Source organism: Prosopis cineraria, unplaced genomic scaffold, assembly GCF_029017545.1.
Source record: "Prosopis cineraria cultivar Desert tree isolate PC_DT_omini unplaced genomic scaffold, ASM2901754v1 PC5, whole genome shotgun sequence".
Classification (NCBI taxonomy): domain Eukaryota; kingdom Viridiplantae; phylum Streptophyta; class Magnoliopsida; order Fabales; family Fabaceae; genus Prosopis; species Prosopis cineraria.
Window position 1 is genome coordinate 8,009,637 of NW_026555336.1, and position 16,888 is coordinate 8,026,524.

At 31.7% G+C, this 16,888-nt stretch overlaps 1 protein-coding gene across 1 annotated transcript; it reads right to left on the bottom strand.

Moving 5' to 3' along the window:
* Window positions 1–7,803: 7,803 nt before the first annotated feature.
* LOC129310504 (S-adenosyl-L-methionine:benzoic acid/salicylic acid carboxyl methyltransferase 3-like) lies at window positions 7,804–10,209 on the bottom strand. The gene is made up of 4 exons (XM_054952362.1): window positions 10,105–10,209; window positions 9,553–9,957; window positions 9,207–9,461; window positions 7,804–8,181 (listed from the first exon to the last, which is right to left on the bottom strand). Exons 1-4 carry the CDS (start codon window positions 10,186–10,188, stop codon window positions 7,804–7,806), a joined length of 1,122 nt encoding a protein of 373 aa, XP_054808337.1. The 5' UTR covers window positions 10,189–10,209.
* Window positions 10,210–16,888: the final 6,679 nt, after the last annotated feature.

Consider the following 16,888-nt stretch of genomic DNA (forward strand, 5'->3'; position numbering starts at 1 on the left):
TTTGGTTATTTGAGGCATATTAAAAGATGATTTAAGATTATAATAACTAGACTCTGTTTCTTTTCAATGCTTTATGCAGTAAAATTATTGATCCTTGTAAATTAGAAGATTTAGAACAAGAAGCTTGTATAATTTTGTGCTAACTTGAGATGCACTTTCTTCCTACATTTTTTGACATTATAGTTTACCTAATAGTGCATCTAGTGAGAGAGGTAAAATTGTGTGGCCCTATTTATTTACCATGGATGTACCCAATTGAGAGATACATGAAAATACTAAAAGGATATGTCAAGAATCCATATCGACCCCAAGCATCAATAGTTGAAAAATATGTTGTCAAAGAAGCCATGGAATTTTGTTCTAATTACTTATCAAGTACAGAATCAATTGGACTTCTTAAATCTCATTGTGAGAAGAGGCAATTAGGTCAAGGCACATGTGGAGTATCAGTAAAGAGCATAAGTCATAATGAATTACAAGAAGTACATTTATATATTTTGAATAATATCGATGAAGTTAAAGATTACATTTCTTCTCACAAAGAACTTCTAAAGGTAGAAAATTATCAAATGAGAATGATTGAACAAAGGTTGTTGAAGGAGCATAATAAGACTTTTGTAGATTGGTTCAAGGAGAAAGTTTTGAATGAAAGTAGCATTTCTGATACAATTAAATGGTTAGCAGGAGGTCCTAACTTGATGTTATATGTTGGAGTGTGTATGATATTAATGGGTATTCTTTCTACACAAAGTCTTTGGATGAAAAGAGTACAATGCAAAAATAGTAGGCTTATGATAGTAGCTGAAGCCGTTCACTTCTCTAGCTCAAAAGATAATAAACCTAAACTAGTAGTAAGGACTTATTTTGAGGTTATTGAAGAGATTTGGGAGGTTGATTATGCAAAATTTAGAATTCTTGTTTTCAAATACAAATGGCTTGACATCAATAATGTTCATGATGATAAGTTAGGATTTACAATGGTTGATCTTAAAAACCTATGGGGATGAGTCATTTATCATGGTAGACCAAGTTAAACAAGTTTTCTATGTGACAGATCCAGAAAATAAAAATCAATCAATAGCATTGAAAGAAAAAATGGTGTGTGATAGTGATGATAATCAAGAATCAAGCTTCAGTATTTCTGAAACCCCTACTTTCTCATCAGGGCTACCAATTTTGAATGTAGTAGATGAAGTAGATGATGAAGATGCCATAAGAAGTGATCACCATGAAGGGATATGGGAGAATATCCCTATATGAATTTAGTTTTTAAATTAAAGTATGTTTTCTAAGTTCAATTAAATTATATTATGTTTCCTAACTATCTTATATTTGTTTATTTTTTAATTAATTTATTTATATGAATAATAGGAACATGGAGTATCAGAGTGAACATGGTGATGACATTCAGAGCTAGCCCACTATTGGCCAGCCACTTGGTGATAACTTGAGTTAGGGCACCCCTAATGAGAGCTAGTTTGTGAGGAGAGGTAGATGTGGCACATGATTGAGAGATTTGACATTAAGTAAGAGTGCTGGGCACAGGTTACTAATCCAATTTGATTAGAGATGGAATCTAATAGGGGAACACAAGGCCAAGTTTGTTAGTTTTCTTAGTCTCCTATCTTGTATCAAGCCCGATATTGTATTTGAGGACTAGTTTGATGTGCCAGAGTGTGTGAAGGACTAGATATGAGAAAGTATTCAAGTATGTAATTAATTTATGCATGTAGTTATATATCATTGTTAAATTACTAATTATCATCTTGTGTTTTAATTGCAGCTCACGTACGATGTTCCTTTTAATCAAGATTGCCGATACAGGTTAGTTTCCTACTGTAAAACACATTGGAGAAATTTCATGATTGATCTTACTAGGAGATATATCCATATTGAGGTGTTAGAGGGTCAAGCTCGTCCTAATCCTCTTAACACATACCAGTTCCTTAATGAAGATACTTGGCAAGAATTTGTCAGGATTCAAACTTCTGAAAAAACTTTAGTCTATTGATTTCTAATTGATTTAAGTTTTGTTTAGTTTTACTTCAACTATAAAATGTAAAATTCATTTTTTTAATAGGAAAAATGAGCTAAAGGGCATGCAATTGCTTGACAGAATTAATGCCCCCACATGCTATCTCGTGGGGGTTATGCTAGGGCTGATAATATATTAATGGTGGAGAAACGAAAGAAGAGAGAAAAAAAACCTAAGTCTGATCCTTCCATACTCCTTTCTCCACCATCCCTCGTCTCCTAAGAGGAGAAATGAAGATATAGACACCTATATAAAAAAAGGGACAAAAAAGGTTATATAAGCGAGACAGTGTGCGAGATTGTTGAGAGGATTGTAAGTAATATTATTATTTCTTGTCCCTTTAAATTTTTATACAATTATATATAATATTATTAAAATTGTTATTTTTATGTTACAGGATGCTCTTAAGGAGTACTAAGCCTAAAGAAGTTTCATTTCAGAGGGCAGAAATGATATCTTGACAGTTGCAATAGGAAAACCACAGCTTTCGGGTCATGTAAGGGGCGTTAGACATGGTGTGGGCATAAGAGACTACTTTGGAGCACCTTTAGGCTCCAACTCATGTAGTGACAAGAGAAGAGCTTGAAACAGTGATATCCACTGTGAGATAGCAAACTATAGAAGAGTTTAAAGCTTCATTCGTAGCCCGACTTTTATAAATAAAGGAACAAATGAAGGAGGAGATGATAAGCATGATGAGCTCATGACAGGAGACACCTACTGAACTAGTTTATACTTCTCCTGGATTTCATAGCACAAAAGGGAGTAGTGTTTTTGAGCGTGTATCAGAGGGTCTTTCTGGTGACAATATTGGTGAACCATGTGAGATGTTTCTAGAAGATCTTGATAGACACTTGGTTGCTCTTGGGTAGCATTTACAACTTGGGATCAACCATCCACCATAAGCAAATTCAAGATTATCAAGTAAGAGTGGTGGTTAAAGATCCAAAAGTGCCAAATGCATTGGTTTCATTCCCTATTGATGAGGTAAAGACTGTAGCAGAAGCTATTAGCAATTTTTATCCTGTGGCCCAAGAGACTTGTGAATATGGTTTAATCTGTGGTATGTAATTTTATTATGTTGTAGCTTTCCTAAAATGTTTTCTTACTGACTATTTCTTTCTTTTTTATTATGTATAATAGCTTTTCTCGTCAAATCTCCCAAAATTTTCAGAACCCTCATTAACTCCACACCAATGAATGATCTTAATGGCGTATGATCCATCATTCAAACTTAAAGATTTAGAAATGAATTCAGAGGTTGTGGGTAAGAAAGACATGATAGTGACAATTGAATGTGAACATTTGCTTAGACTTTTGTCAAATAGTCAGCTTACCACATCATACATTGAACTATTTATGATGTAAGTTTGTGTTTCTTTAATGAAATTAACTTAATTATTAAGTCTAGTGATCTAACACAATTACATTGATGTAGGTACCTTCATCATTTGTGCATCACATTGAGTAAAGATGATAAGTTCAGATTTCTTTGCTCACCTTACATGACAGAGAAAAGGAATACTCTAGAGTTAAGGGCCCAGTATCTGCAGCAAAGAATATGTGAAGTCAAGAAAGATGTTTTTATGGCTCCATACGTGCACTCATAAGGATCAATTTGTAATTAATAGCTTTTTTGATGTAGATTTACTTTAACTCATCATATTTTACAGAGACCATTGGCAGTTGTTTGTTCTTTCAATGAAGAACAACACTATTGTCTTCTTATGTTCCCTCTATTATAAACTTGGGAAGGAAATGAAGAAGATATACTCATAAGTATATTTATGTAAAAATATTTAATATAATTTACACTAAATATTTTAGTTACTAACTTGGTAATCTTGAACAAAGAGCAATGAAAACATATCAAAATGTGGTCTTGCAAAAGCATGGACATGAGCTCAAGGATTCCACATAGATCGAGCCAAAGGTAATGCTATATTTTACAAATATATTCAATTACTAAGATTTTTTTTATTGATTTCTTATGATTTATTCTTATACAGAGACGTAGACTACCAGTGAGGATGAATTTGTGCGGCTTATATGTGATGAGACATATGCTCAACATTATCACATTGGGCATGACTGAATTTACAAAGAGGTAAATATTTTTGTAAGAGTTTTATTTTATTATGTTATTTGAGAGTACATAATAAGTCTCTTTTATAAATTATATTTTAGATGTTTGACAATTCAGATCCATTCCCTAAAGCTGAAATTGAAAACATCTGCATACTTTGGGGAACTTATTTTGGGGAGAATTTGTGAGTTTTGTAGAAAGTTTCATATAATTTAAGAAATTTGTTAGTTGTAGACAACTTTTAAAAACATTTGTTGACACAATATTTTGGATAGCTCAATATATAGTTTTTAGATAGTTTATAGATAACTTTGAGTTTTGGATAGTTGTTAATTTAATTTTATATTAAAAATTATAAATAAATTGTGCTGTCTGATTTGGCTGTGGTAATTTTTGTGTACAGAGTAGGGTAAATTTAAAAATATGGATGTTTATTTTAAAAATAAAATACACTTTTTACAGTAGTTATTATGATAATTGGTGTAGAAATTACTATTCTAAATTGGTTAATGTAAAAATTGGTGTAAGATAGCAAACTAACCATTGTAGAAAGTGCTCTACTTCTTAATTTTTTAATCGTTGATCCATTTTCTACATCAGTTATGGTTAGCCAATATAGAATATGTATTTTTTATAGTGGTCATATAACCGATGTAAAAAGTTAGACTTTCAACATCCCCTGTAACAACATCACCTATTTAACCGCTGTAAAAAGTTATTTTTTGTAGTAGTGTACATAGAAGACTTTTTCTCTATGAAGGTAGTTATTGTAAGGAGAGATTTTTGACTAACAAGAGAGGTGTTTTCTTGTGTAAGAGTCTAAGAGACTCATTGGTATAGTGAGAGACTTGTAATTGAATGGCTCACAAGTGCTCAAGCAAACTTGTAGTTTGTACTGAGGTGGCAAGTATTCATTAAAGCTTGTGTATATAGTGAAAAATTTCAAAGGTGATTTTGAAGACTGGATGTAAGCCAAGTGGTTAGGTTGAATTAGAATAAATCTTTTGTGCAGTATTTCTATCCCTACACTATTTATATTTAACTCATTTATATTTTGTATTGTCTCTTGATTCTTGTTTTTGAAGTGTTTCCATATCTCAAGAACATTCACTAAAAAGAAATAGACTTTTGGTGGTGACAGTCCAAAAGTCACCGCTAAAAGTTTTTAGCGGTAACTTTTCGTCGCTAAAAGGTTGTTGCTATAACAACCGTCGCTAATAGTTTTTGGCAGCGACAAATATTATCACCACTAAAAGTAGACTTTTATTGCCACCAAAGGGTTTTTTGCCACTAAAAGTATTTTTAGTGGCAAAAAATGTCGTTGCTAAAAAGACTTTTAGTGGCGACATTTATTGCTGCCAAAACTTTTTTTTAAGAAATAATAATTTATTTTAAGTTACATCACTCTGCCAGATGTGCATCGAGTGATGCCACATCACCTGTCATATATGTGACAGATGATGCTACATTATTTGTCATCTTGTGCCACGTCATAAGCCATGTGTTCGACAAATGATGCTACATCACCTAGCCATCTTATGCCATGTCACATGCCACGTGTGCATTTTCTCAAGCCACCTTATGTGCCACGCCACCATCTCATGCTATGTTACCTGTCATGTGTGTGCCTCCTTAAGCCACCTCATGTGTTACGCCACCATCTCATGCCACATTACTTGCCATGTGTGTGCCTTATCAAGCCACCTCATGCGCCACGTCACCACCATGCACCATGTCACATATTTGTTGTGAAATATGACAAAGTTAAGATTTGAATCTTTAACCTCTCTCACCTTCAAGCCTTAAACCTCCCTTCTTTGCTAGTTAAACTAAAATGTACCTGTAGTTATTATATGCGAAATTAAATATATGTATGTAACTGCATACACATATATCAAATAATATATTATTAGAAATATATACATATATTTTATTTTATTTTCAATTATTAATATGACAAAATGATTTATATGAATATTTAAATTATCATTTTAATAAAATATTATTTTTCACCAGTAAATGTTATTTTTGTTGGGAAATGAACTTAAAATAAATAGCTTTTAAATACTAAATAATATTATTATATACATTGTAATCAATTTTTAAATTATATTTTTATTTTTAAATGGAAATTATTAAGTATATAATTTACTTATAAATATATATTTTATTATTTTATGTTAAATATCTTTTACTTTTTTCTTCTCCACATTTTTCTCAAAAATTGATAAACTAAATGATTAAATTTTTATCTTCTCTCAAAATACTAAAATTTCTCCCTCTTTTATTAAAAATATATTTTATCAATAATTTTTTAATATCTTAAAAAAAATTTTAATAAAAAATTAATTTTAACCACATAAATTTTGTTAATAGTCATTTTAAATAATTTTAAAAATGAATACTAATAACTTTTACAATATATAATAATTACAAGAATCTCATAAGTGATCAATTTAGTTAACATCTAATCATCCTCAACCTCATAGTAAGGTGAATTTGAATAGTTATTTATATAAATTATTTTATTTTTAATTTATTTTTTATAAAAATATTTTTGTTGTCGATAAAAATATTTTTGGGGGCGACCAATGTCGCCGCCAAAAGTGAATTATATTAATTATTTTTAATTTTTAAATTAATTTTTTATAAAAATACTTTTGTCACCACCAAAAGTGAATTATATAAATTATTTTAAAATTTCAAATTATTTTTTATGAAAATATTTTTGGTGGCGAAAAATTAAAGTGGCCACTAAAAGTTCACTTTTAGTAGTGATATTTAATTGTTGCCACCAAAAGTATAGTTTTGGTGATGATTTTTGGATGTGACAAAAAGTAAATTTTTGGCAGTGATGTTAATTTTTTATCGCCAAAAGTGAACTTTTAGCGGTGACTTTTTTAGTTGCCACTAAAAGTCACCACCAAAAGTTATTTTTTTGTAGTGATTGTTTTAACTTTATTGATTTAGTTCATTGTCTTGAAAAGAAGTTTTAGAATCTTGATTTTGCTTTTATTTTCTAAATCATTTTTTCTCAAGTTCTCTGATTCCCTCCCTTTCATACACTTGACTTTGAAATCTTAATTTTATTCTTCCTTCAAATGTTATGGTAAAGCTTTGCAATAGATTCTTAGCCAAACTTGTTGTTGCACTTTCAACTTGTGAAAAGTTTTGTTCAGTCAAAAAATTTCTAAACACTAAATTCACTTTCTCTTGAATATGTAGAAGCTAATGATCTAAACAAAAGATAAAAGTAAAGTTAAAAAGATGGGGCATTATAAAAGATATTAGAAAAGGATATATTAAAGACTTCTAGCTAGCCCTACAATATTTTTTTGACCAGCCTCCTAGCGCTACATTTACTAAATATATAAAATAAGTGGAGAGTTCATGATTTATAAATATTATTAATTTATTTTATATTTTATCACATTTGAATATATTAAAATACCGTTGTTAAAACCAAGAATTGATGATGTACAATTTAAAACACCATTTTATTATACACGGAGGTTAAACATCATAAATCACTAGGTTCAACAAATATAAATCCATCCATAAATAACCAAATTAAGATAGATCAAGCAAACCCACAACTCCAATTCTCCCAAGGTGAAGGGAGTAATTTAAGACAACTACAAACATATTATCGATACTATACGTTTGACGGATCTTGACATCATCACGCTCTTCTGGTCATAGAAAAGGTGAGATTAATGAATTCAGTTTTTTCTTTGGGCATCCGATCTGTTAAAATCTCTTGGTATCTTTTGAAAACTTCATCGATGATACCCTCTCCGAAGTGGCTGATCAGTAAGGGTTCGGCCACAGCCCTCATGCACTTTGCAACATTATATCCACCATCACCCACTACTTTAGACTCAATGAACTCACTGTCTACTACTTTCCAGTCATCGTACGCATTCCAATTCACCGCTGAAACCTCCATGCGATTGATGCTGAATGACCCTTCTTTCTGTATCTCTTGTTCCACTTCAGATGGGGATGGTGTGTATTGGGGTATACTGAACGAGTCGACTTCCTCTTCTTTTAACAATCCCTGTAATTTATAGTAAAACAAATTAGCATGACATGTATTTTTTGCTTGAAAGTCAGTATTTCAAATCAACAACAGTAAGTTTCATTGTTAAATGGATATAGATGGAGAATGTCTTAAATTCATATTGATATTATCCATATGCTTTCTAAAAGGACAGAAAGGGAACTAATAATTCATTAATGTGTACAGTAAAAGGACAGCAATGGGACCAATGGTTTAGGTCTTGCTGGATTTGATTTTGATACTCATCCACAGTGTTGTTTAGCACCAAAACACTGCCGTTTGGCACTGTTAATTGTTTTTTTTGTTTTTAACCACAAATTCATTATAATAATAAATAAATATTATAAATTATTTTAACCACAAATTCATTTAATAATAAATAAATATTATAAAATTATTGTTTAAATATTTAATAAATAAATATTAAGATGTTAAAATTAAACTTGAATAGTTAAAACAAAAATTTTGATTTGAATAGTTTAGAACTGTACTAAAAAATATAAAAAAGCAATTTGAAGAGTTTAAAATAGAGGTTGAGTCTAATAAAATGAGCTAGTTTCTTACATTATAATAAATCAATGTTTGAATTCTTGTTAAGAGAAGTATCTAATTTAATACCAGACTATGCCTTGAATGAACATTACTTCTCATAGATAGATAATTGTACAAAATTAATAAAATATATTTTAGTTAGAATTCTAATTTTTTTAGTACAGTTCTGAATTATTTAAATCAAAATTTATATATGGATTGTTCAAATTAAATTTTAATGAATTAAATTATTCAGGTTCAATTTTAACTTCTAAATATTTATTTTTTTATTAAATATTAAAATAATAATTTTATAATATTTATTTTTATTATTATAATGAATTTGTTGTTAAAAAAAAAAATTAACACTGTCAAACGACAGTGTTTTGGTATTGAGCACACGGTGCTCATCCCGAACCAAGTCCGGTCTTGTCTATCATGAAAAGAGTAAAGGACGATGGTGGAAGTTATTAAAATTAGAAAACTGGTACCGCCGAGGCCATGTCATTGAGAGCTTTAGCCATAAGTTCCCAAATAAGGCAGCATTCTTCGCTAGAGGGATCCTCACTTTTCCTGCCTAAAAATGTGAGCACCATACAGCCTCCTTCCACCACTTCCTTTGCACGACACTCGAGAAACAATGAAAAGTCTCTCTTAAATTGATGGTAATAGGCCTGCAACACATTTGGTGGGCTAGTGCTTGCCATGTAGATATTGCCCTTATTGTTCTCCACTCCTTCAGGAACCTAATGCATAAATCAATCATCTTCGATCAAACATTTCGCTTCATGTCTTGAAAATCTAAATTTCAAACGAGTGACCAATATAATATAATACTTCAGAGAGCCATTGAAGACTGTAAGAGGAATGGACAAAATGAAGGCTTTTTGAAGGGAAAATCCTGCCATAGAAGGAACCAGGGATCCCGGCTAAGAAGCAATAACCAACCCCATTAACCATTGCGTGACCAAGTTTCTTCTTAAAATCACCAAGAGATCTAAATATATTGTTGAAGTCATTTCCTGGAAGATCGTTCAAAAAGACTTGGTATTCTGGAGACTGATGATTTTGGTCTAGGCAAAGCTTCTCCACTGTGCTGATAACTTCAGAAACCACAAAGAAAGCGTTTGGACCAGAAGAGCAACCCAAATCTGCAATCACTAGTCTTTCCGGGAGCCTTTTGCAGCACAAGTTGGTTAGGGCTTCCTGTCGAATCGGTTTGGTCATGTTCAGCACTTTTTGCTGTTTTCCATCACCAAAAAATTAAAGAGTTATCAGTTTTTATACTGTCTTCTATTACGGATCAGTTGGTTTCTCCCTAATATTGGTAGCAAGGAAGATGCAATTCATTGAAAGTACGTGGTACTTAATTATAATGAATGGTCATACCTGAACCAAGGAATTGTTTGCATAACTTTCTTCTCCCACGCCCTCATTCATGCGCAGCACTTCAGTAACCTCCATTCTTAGCATCCTTTTTCTTTTTCCCTCCTCCCTGATTATATTTTGTTATATTTTTTAACTTGTGAGTTTTTGCTTGTTACGAGGAATCCATTTATAGACTCTACATCTCTTTCACGCCGTGGGAAAAACCAGATTTTTTGTGGCTTTATATATTACCACGTAATTGATATGATGTAAGCATGATTGAGGTAACAAGCAGAGCACCGGACCTACGTGGTCCTTGAGGAACCTCTCAATGCATGTATATGGTACATGTGTGTGAGTGTATATTACGTGTTTAATGAACTGGCCCTCACTTCTCACAAAAGCAACACAAGGACACCCCATAGTACATCATATGTGCATAATATACATCTTATATTTGCATATTTAAATAGAAATAAAATATATTACATTTAGTTATTTTATAGTATATATTATCTTTTTATTAATTAAAAGAAAAACTATATACTTATAATATACATACACACATGTCAAGGATTTTTTAGTTAAATTGTCTTGAAACTACTACAAAAATGATTATATATTATGGCATTTATTAAGTGGTTATAATTAAAAACATTTTATCTTTAAAGGCAAAAAAAATTGAAAAATACATGTTAAACGGTTATTAAATTAACCATTTAATATTGCAGAATGATACTCAACAATTTCTTAAAATAACCAAAGAGTATATGAATAAATTAATTTTTTTTCTAAACACTTATTAAAAGATTAAAATGAAAAAAAAATATTGAGTATTTTATTTAAATACTCAATAGTTATTCAATTTCAATCACTGAATATATAACTTATTAGAATAATTTATTTTTTTTAAAAAAACTTATTCAACAGTTAAAACTAAACAACTGTTGATTATTTAGACAACGGTTGTTTAGTTTTAACCGTTGAGAATATAAATTATTTGAATAATTTATTTTTTAAAAAACTTATTCAACGGTTAATAGTAAATAACCGTTGAGTATTTAATAGAGTACCCAACAGTTAATTTCTTTTAACTATTGAGTATTGTTATTATCTAAATAAGTTACTTATTTTAAAAAAAGTTATATCCAATTATTATTATATAAGAATAGTTGAATATGAGCTTTTAACATTCATCTCCTCCTTACTTAGAAACACACACACAGACATGAGCAATGAGCTAAAAGTAGAGAGTCACTCACATACCACCAATGGCCACCGCCCATTTCCTCCAAGAATCACTACTACCAAGACGGTCTGACATTTATAAAAATTCTAGATTTCCCATTCCATCCGAAAAGCCCTTACTCCCTCTCCCTCAAGTCCATTGCACCCACACACATTGTCGGCCTCTCCTGAAACACTCAAGCTCTTGCCATCGCATCCATACAAGCACATGCTCTCACGATTCTCTAACATAGCCGACACTTGTGCTCATGGTTCTCCAAAACACTCACTCTCTGTCTCGCTTGTGGATCTTGCTCAAGTTCATCGTGGTTCTTAGGTGCTTAAATCCCTTGTTTCATAAGTGCTTCCTAGTTTGCTCGTCCCTTATTCCATGAAGTCCTTCATTATTCATCAGTGGTTCTGTGCGAGAGGCTCCTTGAAGTTGATTGGGTTGGTCTGTAGTCTCTTAGCTTTAGCTTCCTTCATATCCAAGTGACCACCCTCACTAGTGAAACTATGCATTGTCATTTGTTCCTTTCTCCTCTTGGTTTTCGCTCTTCATTCACGTGATTTTAAGGTATTCTTCCGTTCTTATTTGTTTTAGCATAGGAATTCAATTGGAACATATATTGAATTGGGCTTTAGGTTACTGAATAGAGGAGTATAGGGAGATAATTTATCATTTGAATAGGCTATTAGGATTGGACTTGGAGTGGTTTGCCTATCGCTTGAATTGTTGATTAATTGGGTCTAGACAGATGTTCAACATGGTTGAAGTTTGGGAGTCTTGCAATTTCTAATAATTGCTTGCTTGTTGATTAGAGAAATGAATTTAGGTCCTTGATTTGAGAAGGATTCCTATTTATTGGTGATAATTTTCTAGACTGATGGTGATGTTTTGCTATGATAATTTCCTAGGCCAATCCATTGTTAGAATTTCTCAAGTGTAGCAATTACTAATGATTGCTTGAATGAATTGAGATATGCTTTTGTGCTGTTGAGTTTTATTGATATTAAGGCTACTCTCATCATTAAAGATTAGTATTGTGTTCTGTTATAATGCGTTTTAAAAAAAATTTTGAGCAGATTTGAGGACTACTCACTACTATAGAAAAGGGAATATTGGACGATTATTTTCGCTTATATTGGACGGTTCATAACCATCCAATATAAGACCATCATATATTGATAAAAAAATATAGAATAGTTATTAGAACCGTCCAATATTATATATTGGACGGTTCAAAGACCCGTCTAATATAGGGTTAGGGAAAAAATTATATTGGACGGTTGTTTTAAGAACCGTCCAATATATAGACATATTGGACGGTTATTACTAGAACCGCCGGCGGTTCTAGGGCGGTTCTAGTAATAACCATCCAATATGTCCATATATTGGACGGTTCTAGTAATAACCGTCCAATATGTCCATATATTGGACGGTTATAGTAAATAACTGTCTAATACTTTTATTATATTGGACGGTTATAGTAAATAACCATCCTATATATTGTAATTTTTTTTTAATACGCTACCTGCATTTCTTGCAATCTCCCTGCAACAATATAATACAAATATAGATTAGTTCAATCCATAATTATACTAAACTAAACTAGTAAACTAATAATTTTATTGAAATAAAAAAATTTGTTACCTATACAATTGCGCAACATAAGTAAAACAAAGTTGCTTGTTAGACTAAACCAAAATTATTCTAAATTATAAAAACTAAAATGAAAAAGTGTAATTTACTTATTTCTAGTCCACAGTTGGAAAAGGTACTCACATGATTCCTCAATAACTTCGTTAATGTGACGATCCCCGAATTCTTCACAATATGAATTGGGATAATATTGCAATAATGTAATATGACAAGAAAGTTAATTATTTCAACAAATTAAAATTCATAATCACATATAATTTAATGTAAATAACATACATACTGCAAGGGCGATTAGAGTCATCCCATGAGTGATGATATCTTTAAGAAATCTCATGACGCAATATCCACAGTCCTCATTATATGCTATTTGTCGTGGGCACTGCATAGAAAAACCAATAAACATGTTATTGAATTAATTAGAAAACTAAAATTGATTGTTAAAATTAGTAGTGAGAAATACCTTTGTTATCTTCCAATTAGGATAGGTTAGATCATATGACTTGTACCTGAATAGTACAGGCAAGTTCTTTTCAATGCGATAAAGCACCACGGCCCTGATAAGAAAGAAAATAAGTTAAAACTAGAAATTTAAAATGAAAAATATGGAAATATTAATCAAAATATAAACTTACAAATTAAATAATTTCATCATATCTGGCCTATTATTTGGCTACCCACTAGCAGAATCCAAGTAGTAAAACTTTACAGTTTTAACAGCAGCCGGCATAATGCCGATTAGCATCCAATGGCTCCTAAAACAATTTGAAAACATATGCTATAAAACTTAAAATGACAAGATAAATTAAATAAATCAGGATACCACTGAACTCACCCTTGTACATAAGGTACCAGAAATAACGTCCCCACAGTAGGGTTTTTTGCCTCAAAGTATTTTGCTAATGTTTGAGCTTGGCTATACTGCACCTCGATAGTGATGTTGCGATGAGCAGAGACATCATGAGGACAGATAAAGACAAATTTTGATGCAAGATCACTAGGGACGATAAAATTTTCATATAGGTACCTAAATGAAAAAAATAATTAAATTATTATATTATATTAAGTTTAAAATATAATAAAAAGTCATATAAATAATATGTACCTTATATAAAAATGAACCACATTTTGACTAATCAAAACTCGCTTGAGGACTTTGTTGACCATTTCAACCCTAATCACATCATGTTGTTCTCTACCATACATGCTCTGGTTAAAGCTGATAAGCATTGTAGAATTAGCAAACAACTATGCTTGCTCTGGTAGGTTTTTGGCAAATGGTTTGGCACAACTGTCTCAACCTTGGATAATTGGCCTAATTATCTAGTGATGCCCTTTTCCTTAGACTGCACACCAATTATATAGTTAGAGACCAATTATGTGACATGTAGATAAAAAGGTAACTAGCATACTTGTCGATTTTGTGCTTCATCCTCTACATAGAAGCAAACCTTAGGGCATGCAATAAAGTTGCTACTTGCTTCTCCAACAGTAACTGCATCTAAGGTTGAAATGGGCAATGGGTAGTTGGCATCAATAGGTTCAAGAGTCAACCCTCGCAAATAGTCTGTAAGCATCGGCGTATTATGTCTGGTATTCTTTTCAGGGATATTAAACACATAGCCTCTTGCCACTTTGTGTCTACCAAAGCTATTTGCCACAAAAAAGCAATCGTACTTGACTTAAATAAAAATAAGTATAAGTTAATAAAATAATGGTGAACTAAAGTTAAGGAAAAAATAATATATACCTCAAGAATTTGACCAGATGGTTGGGCCGTATTGCAACTATATCTTGTTGGGACTTATATGCTCAAAGGGTGACTTCCTAGAATCATTAGCCTTAAGTAATGCCTCAATCAATTTTTTGCGCTTGTACTTGTTGTTTTACAACATTAAATTTAGCTGAAGAAGGCACATCTTTTGGAGTCTTTTTTTCCCCATTATTTGTTTCCTTGAGACCCTCATGCCAACACCTCTAACATGACCCGGGTGATCACGATTCCCCAATGCCTTTTCTAAAACATCTTCATCCTGGGGAAGTTCACCTTTAGAAACTTCTTCTGAGATGACACTCTATTCATCATAATTTAAAAAACACAAGTTATTAAAACAGCAATTATTAGCATGTTATTCAAAGTTGAGAATGAAAATACTTACAACTTTTTCAGCAAGTTCTCAAACATGTTCACCTATATAGTTGCTATCTTTATCAGTCCGACCTAATATAAGGAGTCTAGCCCATGATATAGAGCTCTCTGGTATGCCCTCTTCGTCAATCTATGCATTAAAATATATTAGTGATATCACATATTGCATATCAATTACTAAATTCAAAGCATACCACTTGTTGCTCGATCCTTGAATACCCTAAGCATCCTTTTAGGAAGGGAAAAAGATTTTTTGCCCTTAAATCTTTATTCTTTTGGCTCAATTCTTAACAAAATAAAAAGTAACATGATTTTAGTGATCAATTCATATAAAATTATTATACAAAATATTATGATCCTTACCAAGAATGATTTGTCAAGGCACTTAGCAACAAAAGCATCCCAATGCTCTTATTTGACAATGGGTCTTATCAACTCAGGGACTATAGGACTAATGTGGCCACTAGCATGAGTAATATATTTTGATCCTACAAAACATTGGAAGGCATGATGTGCCTTACATTCTACTTTCATGACAAAATGCCTTCGACTAGCGTTAATCACAAAGGCTGACTGCTCAATCAACAAATTTAAGATATAAATTAGAAAATTGACATGATAATATAATAAATCAATTAATAGTAAAAATTTAAGATATATTACCTTAACTTGTTTCCATATGAAATCTATAGAGGCTGAATCTACATCATGCCAACTTTTAGTTGATAATCCTAAATGCCCTCTGGTCACAGCCCTAATGTAGCTGGAGAATTTATACTTGTTGGTCCTAATTAGTTGACCCTTCAAATTCCATTGAAGAGAATATTTTTGTCCAGCCAACCATCTTCGATTAACCTCACCCATCAATACCAAGCCTTTTCTACTTGATGTAGCCATAGTTTGTTGAGTATTTTTAGCTATGGGTTGACTAATGGATGTAGAGGGATGATCACCTGTCAGTAGGTCAGGAAGTGGGTCAGTCGATTAGTCAAGGGGTGAATTGGTGGTACTAGGAGGATTATCGAATAGGTTATTGGTCAGAATGGGTTCACTAGGTCTCCTAAGTGGTATTTTGGGAGCCATTTACCTGTAATGAAATAGTTAAAAGATAAAACATAAATAGTAATTAAGAAAATTAAAATGCACAAGGCACAAATAAAACACAAATAATAATTAAGTAAATTAAAATACACAAGGCACAAATAAAACACAAATAGTAATTAAGAAAATTGATCACCACAAGATTAAGTCAATTTTTTTCTTTTCCTCGTCTTCTTTTGAACTTTTTCTACCTTGATAGCTTGATTTAATTTTGTAATCTTCTCTTTCATTCTTTTGCCCACTTTTGAGATCCAAATACCTTCATTATGATCATGTCTTATATAGTTGGCACCAATCTTCGATGAGATTTCTTTCAAGCGCAGTTCCCTCAAATGGATCATCCTCAACAACATCAATCATCTCTCCAATTGTTTTGTTTGACAATAAAACAATAGACCAATTTTGTTTTACAAGATCAGGAACATAGAACACTTGTTTAGCCTGCGATACCAAAATAAAAGGCTTATCTTTATTTCCATGCCTTATAAGATTCACTTGTATGAACCCAAATGACGCATCAATTTGAAGGCCACTTTTATAATCAACCCAATTACAATCAAAGATTGGAACTTTAAACTTAACATAGTCTAACTCCCATATGTTTTCAATCACTTCAAAATATGACATTGATGCATATATAGGATTTTTGTCTTTCACACTGGAAATAT